We start from the raw sequence: 22,922 nt of genomic DNA, 5'->3' as shown, positions 1-22,922 counted from the left end.
TTTGCTTGGTGGAGGGCAAACCATTTTTAAATCAGCCTCACTTGTATGACATTTATGCCTTGATATTTGAATGCTCTGGCTGTTAGGAGCTTGGAACATTTACATAATGGTTCCAAGTCTAGAGAAATCCAGGTCTTCCTTTTGAGACCACCCGTGTATAATAATTCCCTTTTTCTTGTGCCTTGAGGCTAATGAGGGTTTTGAATCTAACATCTGCTATTATAAGCACTGAGTAGTCAGTCTGTGCTGGAAGTGGTTTGCCCACTGTGGGCCTTTGCGTGTCTTGTATCTTACACTGTTTCTTTTCTTTCTTTATTTTGTGTGGAAGAACATTGAGCTCAAGGTGGAAGTAGAAAGTCTGAAGCGGGAGCTCCACGAGAAAGAGCAGCTGCTTATCAAAGCCTCGTGAGTACTTGTCATGTTGTCAAAACTTGGAGGTCTCCAGGGCTTCTTGTGGCTACAGGGCTGCTCACTGACACAGAACCAACTACATTTCTAAGCCATTTGTTTTCCAGCTGGCCTTTGAGGACCCCTCAGGAGGTTTTACTTTTTCCTTAATTACTTATTTTGCAACTAGCTTTTAAAGTGTAACTCTCTAGATGAAGAGGTCTTAAGTGTACAGCGTGATGGATTTTCACAAACTGTTTATTCCACGGAGTCACCATCTAGATCACGAAACAGAACATTACCAGTCCTCAGAACCCCATTTTATGATCTCAAAGAACTTACCTTTCCGCCTCAAGATAAACACTGTTCTGATCACTGTTAATAGGATTGATTAGTTCTGTTTTAAAATTTAATATAAATGAAATTGTACAGTATATATGTTTTATGTCTGGCTCCTTTCCTTGGTAAACTAATACTGAAAATGAGAATCTACATTCACTTTCCTCATCAAGTCAGGTGTATCTGAGGAGGTCCTGGAAGGTGAGGCAGGGAGGCAGGACTGGATTCAATCAGCGTTAGCTGTTGTTAAAATCTGTTACCTGTACTAGAGTTCCTTGTAATGGTTTCTTTGAAAGGGATTCTGGTACTTAAAAAATTTGTAAATGAGTATTTTCATCAATTTGTTCAAATATGCTTTGAATAACAAGCAGAGTTTAAGAGAATGCAGCCCATGGACTGGCTTCCTCGTTCATTCATTACCATTGATTATGTAATTACTTGTGCCACACACTGAGAATCTCCCAGAGACTGCTGGGAGGTATGTCACATCCGTGGATGAGTGGCATGTAGTAGAGGAATGGCCATAGATGCATGTACGGGAAAGATGAGGACAGCAAAGCGTGCTCAGTTGTGCTCAGTTTTCCATTATATGTGGAAACCCCAGCTCACAAGGGCTTCTGTGCAGGACTCAATACCAGCACACAGGATGGAGCATTTGGGGGCTCGTGTATAAGTTTGTATGTGTCCAGCCTGCCGCTGAAGGCCCTTTGTGATCTGACCAGATTTATTAACATCTTCAGGAAATATTCGTTAAGTAGGATGACAGTAGAATAAGAGGGTTGTCGACCTACCTCTGCCCAGGGCTGCCCTCGAATTTATGTGGAAATGCTTCACTTGTCTGGGCAGCAGAGGTCCTGCTGTGTGTGGTGGGCCAGGAGCATGGAGCCTGGCTTAGGGCACAGCTGCACTGCTCTGGACCAGGCCAGGATAATTCCTCATTACCACAGGGTTCAGCAGCTGGAAGTTGGCCTATGTTGGCTTCAAGCAGATTAGAGGCCCAGGCTTGTCTTCTGAGTTATGCTCAACTTGGACACATGGTATTTTCTGAATTGAGTGGATGAATTAATAAATATAGTCAGATTAACAAGTTTTGTTTTTTTTTTTGTTATTGTTGTTATATTTTGGAAGTACATCACTCTCTGGGCAGCGAGGCAAATCAACATTACTAGGCCTAAAGATCAGTAATAGAATTTGATTTGTTTCATACTAATTTCCTTGCCTGTTGTGGGTCTTGGCTGGGACTTGCTTTTAGCTAAGCATTTATATGTGGAAACCCTAACTCACAAGGGCTTATGCTCGTGCCTCAAGGCCAACACATAGAATGGAGTGTTTTGGGGGTTCATGCACAAGTTTGTATGCACCCAAACTGCTGTTGAAGGCCCTTTGTGATCTGACCAGCTTTATTAATTAACTTCTTCAGGAAATATTTATTACACTTGATCTTAGCCAAAGGCTGAGAAGCGATTTTCAGGAAATATTTATTAAGTAGCTACTGTGTGCTGCACTTGACAAGGTTCCTAGGGATCCAGTGGTGATGGACACAGACACATGAGGGCTACTTACATTCTAGTGGAGGTGATGGTGAGAAGATATCTGCAATAGTTAATGTATGCATAGAAATTGGGAGAAGAATTAAGAGAAAAATAAAGGGAACAATGAGAGTTTATAGCTGTGGGAATAGATATAGATACATAGTTACAGATACATATAAACAAGGAAAGTGTCCCTGTGGAGGTGACATTTGAGATGAATTCTGAGTCATAAGTTGGAATTAAGGAGGTCAATGGATGAAGTCTTCAAGGAGAAAGGGATGTCTGAGGAAACATGAGAAGACTAGAACAGTCAAGGTTTTGGTCTTTATCCTAAGATCAAGTAAGCAAGTGTCACTACCAAGAAGTTTTGTTATTGAAAAAGTCACTCTGGATGCTGGTGGGAGGTGGATGATACTGAAGCCTGAGTGGGGCCAGGGAGGTGAGTTAGGAGGCCAGTCCAGGGGGGCAGGTGGGAGCCTGCTGTTGGAGTCAGCGAGTGGGTGGGTAGGGAAGACATCTAGGAGGCACCACCAGCAGCCCCTGGTGTTGCACGAGTCTGGAGCTCTGTTTGAGAATGCTCACAGGGACTTTGCCCCTTCAGCTTCGCCTCTACCATCTCTTTGACCGAAATGCAGCTCAGAGATGCTCCAGCTTTCCTTTTTGCTGCTGCTCTGGCTTTGCCCCAGCAGATATCTTCCTCTTCTCATCCTGCCCAGCCCAGAGCCTTCCCATAACTTTACCCTTCATAAAGGTTCAGATCGTGGATCACACAGCTTCCCCGGCCCACACCAGTCTCTCCACAGCCTTCTCTGGGATGCTGTGACAATCCCATACGTGTAGCACTTTTCAGCTTATAAAGCAGTTGACGTCTATTTACATTGCATCATTATCCTGGGAGCTGGGCAGATCTCAAGGAATAACCTCGTTGTGTAGGGAAGGAATGCAGGCCTAGTGAAGGGAGGACCCGTGACTCGGAGCCAGAAATGGCAGAACTGTGATTAGAATACAGTTCCCTGATGCCTGGCCCAGAGCCAAGTTTCGTGTCCTGTTTTTTAACTCTCTGTATGCCTGTTCAATGACAGTGTCTACCCTGTAACTGCTAAATGTGCCTTTCTGTTTGTGCTTAACTACCCAGCACCCGCAGCATGCCTATGGTCGATACTTGCTGAGGGAATATGTCTTTATTAATGTAATGCCTTCAGCTTCCTTTTTCAGTGTTATGATTTTTGGTGAGGGACAGGGATTGGGTATGGGATCTTTCATTGGAAAAAAAACATTTCCCCTTACAGAACTATAATTAGGACGGAAAGAATCCAGAGTAAATGTTGATGTAACAAGGATATTGTTTATAGAATGTTCTTTCTTTGTGTTGGGTGGAAAGCTGGATTAAATTTCCCCTTAGGTCTTACTTTGTGCCTTGTCTCTTGACCCATATTTTACAAGAAAAGAAAGGATAAGGTGGGCGTAGTGTTAAATGCCTATAATCCCAGCACACCGAAGGCTGAGGCAGGAGAATCGCTATAAGTTTGAGGCCAACCTGGGCTACATAGTGAGTTTAATGTCAGCCTAAATTACATAGGAAGACTCTGTCTCCAAACAAACAAGCAAGCCAGAAGGCAGAACTACCAATGATTAAGATCCACTTAGGGGCTGGGGATTTAGCTCAGTGGTTCCACCGCCTGCTTCATAAGCGCAAGGACCCGAGTTCGATCTCTGGCACCAAAATAAACAAACAAACAGACAATAGAAAGCAGGAGCCCATCGTTTAAAAAAAAAAAAAAAGATCCACTTAGTCCCAAACTTAGTTCCTGTGCCTGGCACATGCTTTATTGCATTTGATCTTTACAGTTAGGTGAGGCAGTCAGTGTTGCTTCCCATTTTCATGAAGAAAGTGAGGCCGAGATGAATTTGCTTGAGTTGGTAACAACTGGGTCTGGTCTGGCTGCAGAACCCATTTTACCTTGCTGTGAGGCAAACATACTTTTTTGTTGGTTTTCTGTTATTATATTTATCAGTTACAATAAGGGTACATTAAAAACAAAATCAGTCATATTGTTGGGAGTAAATTTTATCTTTGCTGCTTTAAAACACACACAAAAAAATAATTCCATTAGCAGAGGAAAATTGCACCATACTGCTGAGTATAAATTTTATTGCTACAGTAACTGAAAAATACAAAGATGATAAATGAAAAGTTGGAACATTTATTATTGAGAATGTATTTCATTGGTATAACTAAAACACAAACAAACTGAATAATACCAGTAGTTGTTAAAAATTGTAGTCAGCCTCTTGACAGTGGATGTGATTCAGCCTGTAAAACGCCAAGGTTGGATCTGGCTGATCAAACAGGACTGTTTGTCCTCTGGGGGTGGAGGGGTTTGGGTAGGATTCACAGAGGGGAGCTGTTTCATAGAGAGCTCCCCATTAAACCCCAAGGCTAAGACATTTGTCAATGTGTAGCAGAAATTCAGGAGTAGAAAAATCCTGTTATCTATAGCTTGGAAAGGAGGGGCGTCTGGTCTAGAATTCTTTTGGCCATCTGTGGTGTCCCTTGAGGAGTTGCAGAAATGATGAGTCACTGTGAATCTGTGACAGCACTGACCCAGAGTGTGCCGAGGGAGAGGGGGCTGAGGACACTTAGTGGCATTAATCAGGAAGTGGACATGGCGGCCTTGGTTCTGGTCAGAAGATGACCTTTTTTAGCTGAGACCCCGGCAGGCGGCCTCTCAGCAGCTCTGTGGGGCCAGTGTTGCCTACGCCTCAGGGGAGTGGCCTTGCATGCAGAGCACTCAGATTCAGCAGGAAGAGGCTCTCTGTGTGTTAGACATTAATTCTAAAGGTAATCATCTCATTTTTCACATGAGAAAACTGAGGTATAACAGGCAATTTACCGAGGCTGGGTAATTTACCCAGGGTCACTTTGGGATAGGGCAGAGCAGGAATTTGGAAACAGATTTCTCCAGCGTCAAGCCTGTGTTCTTCCTTTCCTTCGTTGTTCACAGTGAATTCCATTAGTATGATATCACGACACTGGGACCTTTGAAGCTTTGCTGGCAAGAGGAAAAATGGATATGAATAAAATATTTGCAGATGGCTCCTGTTTGAGACTTGAACTGCAAGGGTGGCCCTCTTGACTTTCTGTTGTTCGCAGTAAAAAGTCTGAGTGGCCTGGATGTATGAATGTCTGGTCACACAGCTCCCGGTTGGGGAAATTTTATATACCTCTAAAGTAGGGCACGTGAGGCTCATGGTGAAGAGATTTTTTTTTTTTTTTTTTTTTTCTGTTGTAGTTTTTCTGCGAAACTAGCTTTAGGGGGAGCCATTTCCTCTGTTATCCTGCTTTCTGGAAACCTGCAGTCATTTAGTAATCTGAGGAGGACTGCTTAGAGTGTGAGTCTTACAGACCACATGTGATCCAGCAGTGTTTTACTCTAGGCGTCAGTGAGTGTGGCCCTGTGTCTTTTGGTGTGCTATCCCTAGCACTAATTGTCATGCAGAGAGAATATTCCAGGTGCTGCAGCGGTGTGCCCTCTGCATTTTATGTTACAATAGCAGAATGTAGGATGCTTGCATAGTCTCCCTTTTTCCTGCCCTGAGTGGTAGCTTGTGCACAAACAGATTGTACTGATGTTAAAATGCGTTTCCCTCCAGTTGGTACAAGATAAAGCATACAGACCCTTAATCCTACAGATTTATTTTTGTTGCATATTGTTCCTTTGCATGTCAGATTGTCAAGTGAGCTTTCCTACCCCACTGGTGCAAGTGAGCTTTATTGTAGGCTTCCTGGTGGGATATTTGGTGATAGGTAAAGTGCATTCCCCTTTGACCCAGTGACTCTTGTTCTGGGAGTTCATCCTAAGGAAATCACTGGATAGAAGACATACAAGGATACTTTCATCATAGCATTGCTTATTATATTAAACAGTGACACTAATGTTTATTGAATGCTTACTCTGTACCAGGCACTATTCTCAGATCTGTGTGAATTTTATCACACAAATATGTTAAATCAGAAACAATGTAAAATGTAGGGGATTGATTTAATAAATCATAGCATATTTCGTACAGTGAATTAATGTGTAGCCTTTAAAATGATGTTATAGATTTATATTTATTGATACAAAAAGATGTTTATAATGTAATGAAAGCAGTTCACTGACATGTGCTAAATGGTTTTAATTTTGTGGCAAATGTCTGAAAGGCCATGTACTAAAATATTGACTTCCTGAGTGACAAGATTATACATGATTCTTATTATCTATGTTTTAAATTATAAATATTAATTTAAACAAAGTTTGTCTAAGGAAAGTGGGAGAGATGACTAATGTATCTCCTGTTGGATGTGAAGGCAGTCTGACATCTGTCACCCCATTGATCGCCAGGGTTGATTCGGCTGATCTGGTTGGCTAGGTGGTGGTCCTTTTCCTTCCTCCGTGCCCCCAAAGCTGTGCACTCAGTTGAACCCCAGTAGATGAGGGCCACTTCCTCGGTGAAGTGCATACAAATAGCTGCACTCCCCTGCTAGAACCTCCAAATAGGCTGTCACTATATGAATCTCCCCTGTGTGTCTGGGCTTGTGAGACCGTCACCTCATGTGTTTACCCTTTGCCTCTTTCTGCAGCAAAGCTGTGGAGAGCTTGGCTGAAGGGGGCGGCTCTGAGATTCAGCGGGTGAAAGAAGACGCTCGGAGGAAGTTGCAGCAGGTGGAAGATCACTTGACCAAAAGGATACTCCTCCTAGAAGGGGCAAGTCTGGAAACCCCGAGGGCACTGTGCTTCTTACAGTGGGCTAATAATGGGATGAACACAGTCTTACTCTTTTTTCATAAACTGTTCCAGCAGAAACAACAGCTCCCTCTCCCTCACTGAGCATCTCCTGGGCTCTGACTCCATTTTGGACATTTCACATATGTAATTTATAACCCTACCCCATACCCTGCAAACTGACCACTGGTGTCTTCATTCCCATTTGAGGACACTGAGGTACGGAGAGAAGTACTAACAGGGCCCCATTTAATCTTGGGCTTAAAGCTGCAACAACTATTTTAAAGCCTGTATTCTTTCTACCACACCACTCTGCTATCTACTTTGGTTCTTTTACTTTAAAGATGAGGAAGCCGAGGCCTAGAGAAGAAGGAGGACTTCAGCTGATGTTGGCCAACTTCGCAGCCGGCGCATCCAGCTTCTGTCCGCCATATCCACCTTCTGTCTAGCCACATTGCCCATGTTTATGGAATGACTTTTCTGTCAGGCCCTCTCTGTAGCTTCTCGTCCTTGTTCTTAGTTAGGAGTTTCCTGTGATTATGGTGGGAATCAGTTTGTTTTCTGGATGTTGTAAATATTTCTTTCATTTAAAGCTAGCATTCAGTAACACAGGTTTTGAATAGTCCTTATCTGAAATTCTTGGGACCGGAATTGTTTCAGATTTGGGGTTTTTGGATTTTGGAATATTTGTATATATGTGACGAGACCTTGGGGACGGAACTCAGGTCTAAACATGCAGTTCATATGTGGCTCATATATACCTTATTATACACATAGTCTGAAGATAGTTTTATCTACTGTAGTGTGCCTGCATTTGACTGTATCTTGTCATATGAGGTCTTGTGGAATTTTCCGCTTGTGATCTCGTGCTGGTTAGTGCTTAGAAAGTTTGGGAGTTTGGATCATCTTGGAGTTTGGAGTTTTGGGTTAGGAGTGCTCAACTTATATTGATTGTTTAATTTTTGGTCTTTGAAGTTGTTTCATCTCAAATTTTCTACCTGCATCTGTGGTACTTTTAGTATATCCAAACAATAATGGTACCAAAATGCACTTCTGGAAATAAAAAGGCAGATAGTGTTTTTCACCTTACACTTTTCCATTCATTAGGTACATGTCAGCCCTTGTCTCCTTCTCATGGGGGCATTTAGCTGTTAGGACCAAAGATGAGGAAACTGAGGCTCAGAAAGAGTTGAGAAACAGTCTAAGTCATAAGTGACAGAACTATAATCCAAAGGATGGTCTTCTGGAGTTTAGTTAATTGTGATGCTTTTTAAGAGATAAAACCTGTTGATTTAGTCACCTAATTTTGTCAGGAAATGCTTCCTAGTGTGCTGAGGTACCTGGTCCCTGCTTTTTCATTTGTTGTCTTTTTCACCTTGAGTGAGGAGGCATCTGCCTTCTGTACCTGGGAAGTAAGGACAGTGCACTGCTCTGCAGCAGTCACTGCATTAACAAGAGTGGTCTGACCGTCTGGCCTAGGCTTATACTGGGGAAAGTACCTCCTGGGCCTTTATGTATATTGACTTAGCTCTTTCAGGTAACTGATGAAGTGAATACTTTCATCACCCTTTCCTTTTTTCTTTCTTTTTTGAGCAGATGATGTGTTCCCTCTTGAATGGTGGCCCGCCCTCACTGTAGGGTATACTTCTTTTTCTACTTTTACTTTGTCCAAACTTGCTCTGCAGAGCCTGTTTCTTTTCCTACCATTAATAAAACTTTGCTACCATAAAAAATTTAAATAAATAAACAAAACGGCTAATTCACTTGCTTAAGGTCATATGGGCAATAAATGTCAGGTGGTCTGGCTGCCGACCTGCATTCTACACTGCTATACTATCTCAGTATATAACATTTCCAGGTTGGGTGAGGATGGAATATGATATAAATAAAGCTTCTTGCTCAGAACCTGGCATTTAGTAGGCACTCAGTAAATGGCTTTCTTGTTCGCTGTCTAAGAGTGCAGGAGATGTGTTTTCCTAGCTTTCATGATGAAGACTGACAGGTGAGCTTTTGGGGTAGATGGTGCAGGGGAAGTACAGGGAAAGGGCAGGGAGAAGGAAGCCAACAGTTTCTGAGCTTCTTGTGATGCAGCTGGTTTTGGACAGAGCCTCACAGATGCTCTTTGATGGAAAAGTGGTTGTCCCTGTTTTATAGATTTATAAGCCTCAGAATGTCATAGGTAAGTAGAACTGGGGTTTGAGCCCAGTTCGATTCACTTTATCTCTATGATGCAATCAAAGGCAGTGGGCCTGAGTAGTGGAGATTTAGACTAACTGCTGAGTCCCTTGCACAAGCACTGAGTTTTTTCCTGAACACAGACACTGCCTCTATGGTTTAGGTAATTTTCTTGGTGGCTGAGCTCTCAGGAGGAACAGGGTTTTCACCACCTAAATCTCCTTGGAGATATAGAAAATGTACTTTAGAATTGTTAGTCATTATCTTAAAAAGAAATAGCTAGAGGGGCGGTGGGGTGTGGGATGAATTCGTATGGAGATTAAGGTGATTCTTTGGAATTTATGTGTGTTTAGTATTGAGAGGTGCATTTTCTTCTTGTTCTCATTGAAGCCGTAAATATTGATCTGATTTTTCAAAACCAAAAGTAACAGTTTTTGTAGAGTTGAGTCTTTTCCATCGGAAATGTCTATTACTCTTCAGGATACAAGAGGGAAAAATGGCTGGCAAATGTATTTATTACTGATTCTTTCCATGTATGGTACAATTCAGGGAGGGGAAATGTGCTGGAGAAAAAGTCATAAATATTTATATTTTAATCCAATTTCCTTTCAAAATGTTCCCAATTGTATTGAAAAATTGCATCAAATGCATTTAATTTAACTCTAGGATGTGAAAGCTGCCCAAGCAGAACTGGAAAAGGCCTTTGCTGGGACAGAAACAGAGAAGGCTCTTCGGCTGAGCATGGAAAGCAAGCTTTCAGAAATGAAGAAGATGCATGCAGACGAGGTGGACCTGTCTCTGGTCCTGAAGGAGAAAGACAGGTCTGGCTCTGATCCCTGTGAAACTCTAACATCTCATTACTGGCAGCATGGGGGACGAATCGTTCTCTTTCCTTCCCCTCTCTCATCGTTTCCCACAGAACTTGAGTGATTTGCTGGAACATATCCAGCATAGTAAAGTAGAAAACGAGGGGTGCAATCAGGGTAGAAAGGAATAAGATAGTAATATGAGGGCCAGGGATTTAGCTCACTGGTTCCGCTGCCTGCCTCGCAAGCACAAGGACCTGAGTTCGATCTCTGATACCCCGCCGCCAAGATAGTAAAATGAGGACAGACAGAATTAGTAAATAGAAATTCATATTGAAAAGTTATACTTAGATGCATAATCTTGTGTTCGGTTTTGGCTATAAACTTCCTGATGGCCAGAGGAAAAAACGAAAAACAATCTTGGTGGACATGAGATTTGCATTACTCACAAGGTAAAATAAGCCAGTAAATAAAGAGGAGCCCAGTTTTACTTGGCACTGTCAGAGGGAAATTTCTCTGTGGTTCTTTCCAGAGGGAACACGAATGACCACATAGTGAATTTTGTTTGACCTGTTTTCCATTACATCTTTTTTTTTAAGTGCTAGGGTTTGAACCCAGGCCTTGTGCATCCTAGACATGTACTCTCCACTTAGCTACATTCCCAGCCTCTCCTTACATTCTTTAATGCTCACCAGAGGCACAGATTATTACAGTGCAAGGCCCCCAAAACAAAACAGTGTACACTAAATATAGAATTCTTTGATGACCCAGAACGAAATGTATGCTATTTAATTCAGAGAGGTGGATGGAGAGTTGGGCCTCTGGGCATCTGTATGTTAATCATATCTTGTAATCATTTGGTTGATACAAGTTTGTTATGATAAAGATGAGTTGTTATTGTTTACCATGAATCTTGCGTTTTGGCGCCTTTGCTCTGTTTTGGTAGTCACTAAGTGGAAGAGTGGGTTAAGTATAAGTGAGACTACCCGGTGACCTATCTGTTGAAGAGCTGGGTTTGTGTGCAATTTGATGGAAATTGTTCCAGAGTGAGTAATTACTCCAGAGATTCTGTCTGTGGTTCCTGTCCTTGGTCACTGGGTACCCCCAGCAGTAGTGCTACCATCACAGTTGTGCACAAATGCTCTTTGCTTTGATATCTGTCTCAGTGCCACTTCTTTTTGTTTATGGGTTGGGAAATCAGATTAGCCAGCCTTTTAGGATTATCTGTGAAAGACAGTAAATAGGCCCTGTGGGAAAGCCATGGTCTCCATGTTTATTTAAGGGTCATAATTTGAGCCTTTAGAGGAGCCAGTCTTCATTAGGTGCCCTGCAGCCTTTCCTTAGCTTTGGTCTGGAAAATGCAAGTTTTGTGGTTAGGGAAATGAGTTCTCTGTGGACCTGGAGGGGTGTGAAATGAGTATCATCTCAGTTTGCTCATTTGAGACCTGTGTTTTTCTTGGCCACAGTGCAAGGAAGCGAAACCTCCATGGAGGGTGCCTTTTTGCTAAGCCTCCCCCTCAGGGTGTTGACCTTTTCCAGCATCATCCACAGAGAGGAGCCACACAATGTGAGAATGGCCACACAAATACCTTACATTCTGTAGTGTTTGTCCCAGCTGATCAGCAGTGAAGCCCTTAGGGAGCTTCTGGACTCATCTTCCTGAGGGAACTACAGGTTACTGGCAGGCATATTAGGGGTAGAAGGCCTAGGGAATAGAGTATAATAGAATGTGTGGGCAGCCATCAAAGAAGCAAAGTCAGAATTCCTGGAGCCTGTGAAAGAGAAGAAAAGGGAGCACTTGGAGGGGATTTGCAAAGAATCTTGGGAGAGAATAATTGGAAAGATCCTGGGAGGGGCCTGACCCACCTGGCGCATGATTCGTTTGTTCCACTGGATCATTTATGTCCTTTATTCAACAAGTACTTCCTGTGCATCTTTTATTGTGCACAGCAGTGATTGTCCCTCTCTTTCATTGTGTAAATTTAAGCTATTTAAATAGAAGAGGTGGACGACAGAAACAGAATAAGGGTAGATGGGAAAATGCTGGGTTAACGTATTTATCAAATTCAGTTCAGCGGGATTAGAAGGAGCTTCCTGGAGGAATATAGTTGTCTCCCACCACCCTGCCCCAGGAGATGAATTGCAAGACTCCCAGTTGATGCCTGAAAACTGATAGTACTGAACCTTGTATAAACTGTTTTTTTCCATATACACCTTTGATAAAGTTTAATTTATAAAGTAGGTCATTAACACCAGTAATGAAATAGAATAATCATAATGATATTCTGTAACAAAGGCATGTGAATATGATCTGTCTCTCAGAATCTCTCCCTGCACGGTATTTACTTTCTTGTGATGATGATGGTGTGGTGTCTGTGTGGCGACGTGAAGCGAGGTGGATGACGCAGACCTTGGGATGTAGCTTTAGGCCACTATATGAAGCTTACCTGAACACAAGCGCTGCGATACAGGTGATCAGATCACCAGGGAGACTACTAAGTGACTAAAGTGGGCAGCGTGTACAGGGTGGATGTGCTAGACAGGGATGATTTGTGTGCTGGGGAATGGAGCTGGGCAGTGTGAGGTTTTATCATGCTAATCAGGATGGCATGAATATTAAAAATAGGAATTAGTTGTTTCTTTGCTTCTCTGCTTAATATTTCTAGACCTTAAGACTGTCTACTTAATTTCATAGGTAACTGAACCCACAGAAATCCAAAGCATGGAGATGGTGGACTACTGTACCAGGATAGGAGGAGTAACTTGGACAGAGAAAGGGAAGGAAGGGTGTTCCAGGCCCAGGGAACAGTAGGTGCGGAAGTCCATAGGCAAGAGGAGCATGGTGTGGCCCAGGCAGGGAAGGATGTGCCGCAGGGCCTGAGTTGTGTTCTGGAAGGGGGGTGGAAGAGGTGAGGGGTGGGGAGCTAAGGAGGTCATGTGAGCCTTGTGGAAGAATTTGGGTTTTATCCTAGAGGCATGTTAGCAGCCTCTAAAAGGTTAGTCATGGGGCTTGAGGCATGACAGGAACAGATTTAAACTTAAAGATAACTTTTGAGCCATCTTTGGGGGCTGGGTGGATGCGGGGTCAGGGTGGAAGACTGGTCTTAGCTGCCCCAGGCACCCAGACAGTAGGGAGTGGTGGGCACAACTGTGGGGGCAAAGCAAGGAATGGAGGACAGGCAGAGAGAAGAAGTGGAGTGGCCACATGAGCTTGAAGGGCTTGATGGCTGACTGGATGTAGAATGAGGAGAGGCTGCAGTGACATCCCTCTTCCAGGTCTAAGTGTGAGCCCCTGAGGGAGCTGGCCGAGTTTCGGGGAAGAAGGAAGAAAGAAGACATGTTTTAGGTGAAGGGGTGGGAAGATGATGCTTTCAGTTGGGGGTGGAGGGACCTGTGAGGTCTGTGAGCAGAGCCGAGGAGGTGGGTATAAGGGTTAAGGCTTGAACTGAGGCAAGTACAGATTCATTCCTTAAACAGCTGCTGAGCATGGCTTGGGCATGTGTGTGAATGCAGAGGTAACCACAGTCCTGCTTACTTGGAGCTCCTGTTGTGGGAGAGGAGACAGGAGCTCCCTGATTGGTGCTGTGACATGGGTGAGTTCAGGGCTCTGTGCTCGGGTATGGGGCAAAGAAAGCTCATCATCAGAAGAGAAGTCGTGGGTATGGCCACATAGAGGGAACAGCAAGGGTTCAGAAGTTGGCACATTCACGGCAAGCGCAGAGGAAAGCTGTCCCCAGCCATGTGTACTGTGGAAGCATGACTTCTCATCCTTTTGGTGGAGGGGATTTGGGAGGTGTTTCCTGTGGTGTAGGTAGTGGGTTTTCCATGAATGTGTGTACTCAGGTCAGGGTGCGGCTGAAGACTGTGATTTCCTGGGGTCTGGGTTTTCCCATAGATCAGACTACACAGCATGGAATGCGTCTGTCTCGGGGGTAACGGTGTCCAGCCACATTCACAGTCCACAGCAGCCAGTTACCAACTGGATTTCGGTTCAGGGTATGAGCCTCTTGTGAAACTGGGTGGGGACTATGTTCAGTGTGTGCCCTCCCTGAAGCTAGCCGGCTCACGAAGCTACATCCAGGTCAGAAGGGTAGCACAGCATGGGAGCAGGCTCCTTGGTTTTGTCCTGGAGAGATGGGGCCTGGTCCACCACACAGAGTAGGCACTGTTAGGCAGGGCAGACTGTTGAGTTTTGAGGCCCCAGCCCCTTGCTTGGGTAGAGTGTCTATTTGTGCTTCCACCACCCTTTTCAAAGGCGTGTGTTTTAGCCACTTTATTTCCTTCAGTCTGGCCTTTGAGCTATTCTGTCTTTAAGGCAGTCGGTGTTGAGCCTTGTAGGTTGAGTATGGTCAACAGAATTATTTCTTCAGTCTACACAGTATTTTAAAGTTTGAATTAATTTCAGTATTTATTTTGTTTTTTGTTTGTTTGTTTTTTTTTTTTTTTTTGGTACCAGGGATTGAACTCGGGTCCTTGAGCTTGCAAGGCAGGCCACCGAACCGCTGAGCTAAATCCCTGGCCCTAATTTCAGTATTTAAAACATCAAATTTCATGTACACGTCTGGATTTCCACTTCACTTGGAGACCTGGAGAAGCAGCAGCATCGGGCGCATCTTGCTGGATGGAGGCCGTTGCTCCTGTGGGTAGGCTGGTGCTTCAGAAGGCCCTAGTCCCCAACAGGCCTGCCCTGGTCTTTTCATTCCCTATCTAGATCTTGCTTTGTGGCAAATATAAAAAAAAAAAATCAAATTTTTAGAGTTGTAAATTACACACAATACAAAGCATCTATTTTAAGTGTATAGTTTGGTAACTTTTTGCCTATCCAATGGATTATGTTATGATTTCAGAGCTGAACCCCTAGAGGGCAGCCTTACTCCTCCCTGTGGGTTTTTGGGGCATCACACAGGTGCTGCTTATCACACTGACCCCAGAGCGTTGCTGAGTGTTTCAGTTGCCTGTGTCTCCCTCCCACCTCCTGGTGCTTCCTGAGTGCACCTCTGCTGGCGTTGGGAGCCTCTGCTCTTTCTGCCGTGCTCAGTTGCGTCTAGCTTTAGCTACAGAAAGGCTGCAGAAAGGGTCCACTGACAAAATGCTAATTGTTGAAGGTAAAAAATAGTAATAATTATAGTGACTGTCATTTGTTGAATTCTGCCATATGCCAAGAGCTATGCAGGGTTGTTTAAAATAGCTTATCTGTAATTCATGTGAGCAGTTATCCCATTTTAAGCCAAGGAAATGCAGGCATAGAGCGTTTGAATGACTTGCTGTGGTCAGGGAGCAGTTGACGTGGGGAATTTTGTGGCCCAGAGATGGATGCATTCAGCTTTCCCTAGTGTGCTGGGCAGAGCTTCCTTGAGGGGAAGCTGTTTAACTACCTCAGATGGGAAGAATGGGTGTTTATAAGGGGGAAGTGAGGTGGGCTTGGGGAGGGCATTCCAGGTAGAGGGCATAGCATACCCCAAAAATAGAGGCACAAGACAGCCTGGCTTTGGGGAGAGCTGGGAGTGAGGCTACCAAGTGATGGTGGACAGGGTGGTCTCAGAGGAGATTGAGACTGTTACAGCCCTAAAAGTTAGCGCCTTGAATGCCTTGCCCAGAACTTTGGCCTTTAGCTTGAAAGTCAATGTATTTTTAAGCTTTGCCCTGAGAAGCTGTGGAGAGGCATCCTTGTTTTTCCCAGAAGCACTTTCATTGTGTTGTGTTTGTATAGGCATCGATGGGAAATTTCTTTCAGAGAGAGGATTTCTTGGAAAAAACAAAACAAAATGAGTTATCTGTTGCCGTTGGTGGGGGCAGTTGAAGGTCTTAGAGCAGAGGTGTGACATGACCAGACCGTAGTCTGGCAGCCCAGAGTTGGGTCACCTGGGGTCAGGCTGAAGCCAAGGGACACAGATTCTTGACCCTCGATCTGTTACCTGCAAAACGTGATTCTGTTTATGTTCAGTCTTGGGCATGTGTACTTTGAAGAAGTCTGGTCCCATTTCCTGCCTCCTTCTACTCCACTGAGCTAAGAGAACAGCTTAGAATTAATATTTAAATTTTGTTCTCTTTTAGACTGATTGAGGAGTTGAAGCTGTCTTTGAAGAGCAAAGAAGCTTTAATTCAGTGCCTTAAAGAGCAGAAATCTCAGATGGCATCTCCTGATGAGAATGTGTTATCTGGAGAGCTCCGAGGACTTTTTGCTGCTCGGAGGGAAGAAAAAGAGAGAGATGCTGAGGTGAGGCAATGGGCCACGAAGGGGGGCTGCAGCAGATCAGACTCCTCTGTGGGAGAGGGAACGCCACTCGGTCTACATTTTGTGCACAGCCGGCTTCCAAGTACAAATTCCTTGTCGGCAAGGGATCAGCAGAAACAGCATTTGTCAGTGGCCCCAGCATATCCCCCACCTCACGTTCCTGTAAAGAGTTGGTTAAAAGACGGTCCTGTACTTGCTCACCTCTGTTTCACCCTGTATTAATGTGATATTGCCCCGGGACTTTATTTTCACTCTTTGGGCTTTCTTGGGATAAGATTGTAGTGTGGTGTATACATCCATTTTACCTTTGTGGTTGGGGCAGGCTGGGGACCAACTTTGGATGGAAGCTTCAGAGGCAAGGAGAAAAGGGAACTAAGCATACTGGCCAGGTAGCAGGCAAGGGGCTCTGCGAATCATTCATCCTCCAGCCACTTGGCAGGGTAGAGTGCACAGCTGGGGAGTTTAGAATTAGCCCCAGAGAAGTTGTTCTGTTTTTCCAAGCTCCAAGAAGGGGGTTATTAGCAGCTGACCCCAAAGTATGCTGGACTCCCAACCCCTGGTGGCCTCCATGGCAAGCTTTTTGTGAAGGATGGAAAAGTTGGGGAAGCATGGGTAGTTCTGTTGTCCAACCGAGGCTGGTTGCTGTGTGTGCTCCCTCTCATCGGTTGCGCTCCTGAATGTTCAGGAGAGGTCTGGCTTTCCTCGTGGAGGAGGTCAGTTAGTTTTCATCTGGAGTTGTCTGTTGTCTTCTGTCCCTCCTTTTAAGCCTCTTTCTCCTTTCCCAGGCCCTGTCGTATAGTGGGCCCTTTTCATGTATTCTGCAGCACCATGGTTTATTGTTGATGAGGCTGCTCATCAATCAGTGTGGGCTGCTTGTTTTCACATTTTTCTTCACTCAAATCAAGTGGGACTTTGAATGGGATAGAGAGAAGGAGGAGGACTTGTTTTAATGAGTTGCACAGCAGTGGGAGAGAGCAAGGGAATGAAGTTTTCGATCTAATTGCTTTGGGGAAACTATTGGATTGTGGGTGCCTTCCCTTCTGGTCACTAATGAATGGCTTTTCTTAGGCTGCACAAATGGAGGCGCAGAAGGAGAAAAGACAGTTTGAAGAGAAGATCCAGGTATATTGATAAATTTAAAATATGTAATACTTTTTAAATATGTAATACATTTAAAATATGTAATAAATACTTTTATTTCATATTCAAAAAAATAATAATTCTTTTATTTCATTCTGAGTGCAATAGGCGATTCTGTGTGGTGACAGCTGCCACTTATTGAATGCTGCTGTGTGCCGGTCAAACTTATGGCTTCTTAGAGGAAGTTTCTCTATCTTTGAGCAACTATGAAGTAGACATTCCCATTCTGCAGATGTGGGGTCTGAGTCTTGGAAAGGTGAAGTTACTTGCCCAAGAGCATGTGGTTGGGAAGAGTCATACCAAGGATTCAAACCTGCCAGTCTGATTCCAAGCCAGTGCTCTGCGGGCCACCATCACAGCAGTGGCATTTGTACGTGGCCTGCAGCTTAGAGAGTGTACTCATCCATTATCTTGTTTGATCCTCACAACAGCCCAGGAGGGAGGCAGCAGTGATTAACTTTAGAAATGAACTCAGACTATAAATGTATAGTTCAGTCTCCATCAAGCCAAATTCTTGGTAGCTTTTGTAGTATTAAGGAGTGAAATTAATGATCTGTTATTTCCCCTCCCCCCAAATAACCTACTACAGATTCAAAGGCTTTAACGTGACTCTATTCAAATTTTAGAAGGCATTGGAGTCCTTCCCGTAGGAATAGCTGTCATTGCCTCAACTGATCTGATCCCTTTCCCTTCACCCGGCCCTGTTGCCGTGAGCAGCAACACAGTAACTCAGAGTTGATGGCACTACGTTCAGCTCGACTTGGAAACATTAATCACAGGTTGACAGGAATGAGATAGAATAACTGTATCTGAGTGTGCTCTTAAAGATATATTTACAGTGCATTTTGGTTGGAACACATCAACTTAGTGAATCTTTTTCTAATCTAATTTAGGCTCTTCAGGAGGACCTAAGAGAGAAGGAAAGAGAAATTGCTACAGAAAAGAAAAATAGTTTAAAGAGGGATAAAGCCATTCAGGGCCTAACCATGGCATTAAAATCAAAGGAAAAAGAGGTATGTGTGATACATTGAAGTGAGACTTTTCTTTATTAGTTTCTGTGACTGGCCTGTCCAACCCTAAATTTTTAGCTTTAGTTAGAAAGCTCATAAGAGAGCTAAGATAGCATAGAAAGTGGAGAAAGGATCTTTTAGCTGACTGGAAAGCCTTTTTGAGTATCAATCCAGTGCTATCCAATAAAAGTAAACTATAAGTTAATCATATAATTAAAATTTTTTAGTGACTAAATGAAGTGTTAAAAGACAGTAAAATTAATTTTAATAATATATATCTTTCAGACATTATCATTTCAACATGTAATCAATAAAACAAAAGTAACAAGAAGTACTTAGTATTTTTTTAGTATTAAAAGGTTGAATTCCAAGCACTTCTTCATTCAGACTCACCACATGTCGTATGGCTGGTGGCTGTCCCATTGAACAGTGGAGAACTAATCTTTTGAAGGATAATGGAAAATTGAGATAAAGGAGTTTGGGGAGGCTTGGTCGGGACTGTGAACCAGTTAGAGAGCCACCTGGCTTGTTGCCTTTGAGATCCAAGGCAGTGGCAGTGGCTGTTTTCTTGTCATGAGTTAGCACAGTGATGTGTTGTGTTCTGTCGCTGTGCTGGGTCCTGACACATAGAAGATAGCAGCCCTGCTCCCTGTTGGACAGAGCGAGAGGTATTGTGGATGAAGGAAGTGCAGGGACTGCAGAGGCAGAGGGAGGACCTGGTCAGATTTAGGTGTGATGTGGGGAGCATGGGGTGTGCTTAGAGGAGATGTCTGAGCTGAGTCTTGAAGGATGGGTGCTCCCTAGGAAGGGAAGCAGGGCAGGGAGGGCAGTTTGGAGAGGAGGACATTTGGTCAGGCCTTCGGTTAGGAAAGAGCCTGACATGTCATGTGTGTGCCACCACACACAGTTTAGGGTTGCCAGAGTACAGTGAGAGAGGAGAGGAGAAGCTGGACTGCCGCGAGGGGACAGCCAGTGGTGGGACTAGTCCTACTGAGCTGCTTGGGTGGTACGCTGCTGAGCAGGGGTGCGATCATATTTTCATTCTGGAGAGTCTGGCTCTCAGCTCGGAGAGCTGATTTCCGGAGGGCGAGAGTGGAGGCAGAGAGGTAAGAAGTCTAAATGAGAGCCAAGAAAACTAATGAGGGCAGTAGAAATGGAAGGAGAGGGCTGTATTCGAAAAGTAAAACTAGAAATAATTAGAAATTGAAAATACATTTGGGAAAATCTGGTGGATAGATACAGTACTTTAGAGAAGGAATGGTCAAAGGTGACTCTAGGTGTCTGGCTTGCACGACTGGAGACCTAGGGGTGCCACCCACTCAGTTCAGAGCATGGAAGATGGAGAGTGAGTGCAGAAGGGAGGCAGTGGTGCGGATGATGAATCTGTTGAGAAAGCATTGACTTTGAGGAACCTCTAGACCCTCCAGGGAGTTGTGTAGGACATCTAGAGTTTAGAGAGAGCTCAGTTGAAGAGCTGAGGTAGGATAACTATAAAGAGAAGAGGTTTGTGTAGCTTATAGCTGGGAGGCTAAATATCCAGGATTCGGTATCGCTCTGTGTTCAGCCTCTGGTGAGGGAGTAATGGCGGATGGTTACATGTGTTTGATGGGAGAGATCACATCACCAAACAGGAAGTCAGAGAAACTGGGTTCCTGTAGTCCCTCCCATGAGTATGCCCCCAGTGGACCTAAGTGCTTCCTACTAGGCTTCATCTCTTAAAGGTCCTGCCTCCCTACATCACCACACTGAGGACCAAGTTTCTAACAGTGATCTTTAGGGAGAGATGCTCAAACCATATCCAAACTGTAGCAACAGCTGAGGAAATTGAGTTTAGAGAGGTTAAGACACCCAACTAGTAAGTGTCTGGAATAGAAATCCTACTCTGGTCTACTCTAATACAAAGGTGTTTTTACTGTAAGCACCACATAATTGAGCAGGAAAAGCATTTGGGCTAAGAGGAAAGTACAGTTGTACACATGGTTGCCATTCTGTATTTTCCTCAGGTCGAAGAACTTAACTCTGAGATGGAAGAGCTCAGCACTGCCCTGGCTAAAGCCAGAGAGGCTCCCCAGAAGACACAGACCCCCAAATTCCATGTAAGTGTTTACCTTGGGTTGTCGTCTTTGTCTCTGTCTGTCCTTGTTTCTACCTGTCTGTCTGTCTCTCTTGACTGAATCTACATCATTACATATACTAGGCAAGCTCTAGCACTGCCGTATCTTTGAGCTGCATCCATCCCCATCCCCTCCCTTGTCTTTAGCACTTTGATCCTTATTCCTGGTGAAGTCAGGAGTTATTAGCTGAGGGGAATCTGGACGCTTTTAAGAGGGAGAACTGTGGGTGGTCTTTACTGATAGAATTATCTCTAACTAAAGGGAAATTCTTCTTTACCAGCTCTGGGAGGTCTCCAGCCCCCTCCCAAAATAATGATAGTGATGATGGCAGCTGCCCCATAAATGGAGTACTGAGTTCACTTTGTGCCAAGTCTTAGGTCATGCAGAACACATGGATCATCATATTTAATCTTCATAGCCCAGTGGAACGGTTGGTTATCATCCCTCTTATATTTGGGAGGTTTTTGAGGCTCAGCGAGGGTGTGCAGCTTATTTACTGTGACACAGCTAGCAAGTGGCAGGGCCTGGATTTAAATGCAGCAGTTGTGAATAACAGCAGCAATTTTTTGAGCACATTCTTTGTGCCAAGCCCTGCTAAGAGTTCTCCATGGATTATCCTGGTTGGCTGTACAATGCCACTGTGAAATAGGCACTGTCGATATCCTTGTTTTACTGCTGAAGAAATCCAGGTTGAGAGGTTCAAGAAACTTGCTCAGGATCCCAAAACTGGTAAGTGACAGAGCTAGGATTTGAGCCCAGAGTTCTCTCAAGCCACAGGTCACAGCCTGTCTCCCATACCTCCCCTCGCCTGACTGTTTCAGAACTATCTGCTTTCTCCCAGGGTTTGGTTTCAGGCCTTGGTGTTTTTGACGCGCGTTTTTTCTTTTTTTCTACCCCTGATATTTTACCTTAAGGACTCCTGTTGGTCATCCTCTTGGTTTTCCCTCTTTCTTCCTAATTTTAGTTTTGTGCTTTTGATCATTTTAACCTTTTATTCCCATGTTTCTAGTTTCTCTGCATAATTAATGCCTACTACTAATAATTTAATGAATCGATAAAGTCCCATCATCACAGTTAGTCCACACAGCCTGAAGCTCTCCTCCTACCTCCTGCGCTGATATTGCTTTTGGTTGTAAAGAGAAGTTAGAAATTAAATCTAATTTAAGACTGTTTGATCCTAAGATTCATATCCCAAGCCTGATCTTTTGCAGAGCTTTGGTTCACACTAAGAATAATTGAAGTAATTTGGTTTGAATCATGGTATGCTAGGAGCACAGAGGGACCTGTTTTGGGATGTCAGACTTGCCCTCTCCCACTGTTTTGACAATGGCTGATGAAATGGAGCTGCGATTACATTATACACTGGGTTTTTTTCTTTTTCCTCGCCTAGGAAATAATCAGGTTTTAAAAGCTGAATTCGTAGCAAAACCATATTTTCCATTTCTTAAGAAAACAATATGTGTGTTGGTAATTGATAGCCAGAGACCAGACATCCTTGGAAGCATTATGATATTTTACTTACTATGTCAGGCCTTGAAGGAGAGAAAGGAGTCTTGTAAATTTTAAGTTTTACCCAGATTTATTACATACATTCACTTATTAATAACCTGAGTTCCAGTCAAAATGCTTTAAGGATATTTGAGGTCTTGTTGTGCACAGTGTTGGCAAGATTTCTTGTCTCACAGACCTCAGAGATCGGAGGTGTTGTAACAAACTGTTGTGGGTTGTGGGGTTGTGTGTGTTGGACTGGCTTCTCAGAGAACATTTGGTAGTCTTTACCCAACTGAGTTTGTGAACTTTTAGATAGTTTGTATCAGGACTCACATCCAAGTCTGTCTCCAAAGTCTTTGTTCATTTTATTCATCAGATGTGTGGGTAAAGGTACAGGGTACATTTATACCGGCTGCTTCATTGAGGTGTACATATTGTTCTGTATCTTTATATATATATATATAGTTATGTTCAGTTTTCCTTATTTGTAGTGAGATAATTGTTGATTCACCTACAGTAGATTTCTTTCTGTATATTCTTACTCAGTTCATCAATATCTTCTTCCATTTCACACAGTTTAGACTGATCTTGAACCCAGGGCTTTCTAATTCTGTCTGTATTAAACTCATCATGTTCCTAAACAGTGAGAAAGAATGATTCGTTTAATATTGTATTTGGTTTTTGGTTTCTTATCATATCTAATTGGCTAAATATTTGCCACTGGGATATCATTAATAAAAAGGTAAAAAGCCCCCCCAGGAAAGTTTTTCAAAGAGTGATTTAAAGAGCATTTAATATTGATTTTTACAAACTTGGGACCTTGAGCTTGAGAGGCAGGCGATGGCACCACTGAGCTAAATTCCTGGCCCTGAAAGTTTTTTCATTAATAAAATGAACAGAATCTGTGCATTTGAATTTTTTGAAGTG

The 22,922-nt window shown here is 43.6% G+C and overlaps 1 protein-coding gene across 7 annotated transcripts in view; it reads left to right on the top strand.

The window, feature by feature from the left end:
- Cdk5rap2 (CDK5 regulatory subunit associated protein 2) overlaps positions 1–22,922 on the top strand; it is a 190,945-nt gene that overhangs the window by 35,989 nt on the left and 132,034 nt on the right. For all 7 annotated transcript variants that reach the window (XM_010602920.3, XM_010602923.3, XM_010602919.3 and 4 more), the window contains exons 5-11: positions 329–405; positions 6,883–7,006; positions 9,866–10,020; positions 16,060–16,222; positions 17,309–17,362; positions 18,274–18,393; positions 20,394–20,486. In XM_010602920.3, the coding sequence (XP_010601222.1) occupies positions 329–405; positions 6,883–7,006; positions 9,866–10,020; positions 16,060–16,222; positions 17,309–17,362; positions 18,274–18,393; positions 20,394–20,486 (786 nt within the window). The remainder of the gene's footprint in view (positions 1–328; positions 406–6,882; positions 7,007–9,865; positions 10,021–16,059; positions 16,223–17,308; positions 17,363–18,273; positions 18,394–20,393; positions 20,487–22,922) is intronic.

Source organism: Fukomys damarensis, unplaced genomic scaffold (genome assembly GCF_012274545.1).
Source record: "Fukomys damarensis isolate Sample0158 unplaced genomic scaffold, DMR_v1.0_HiC HiC_scaffold_36, whole genome shotgun sequence".
NCBI lineage: Eukaryota > Metazoa > Chordata > Mammalia > Rodentia > Bathyergidae > Fukomys > Fukomys damarensis.
Note: the sequence above shows the minus strand (reverse complement) of the source record. Positions and strands in the feature narration are given on the sequence as shown.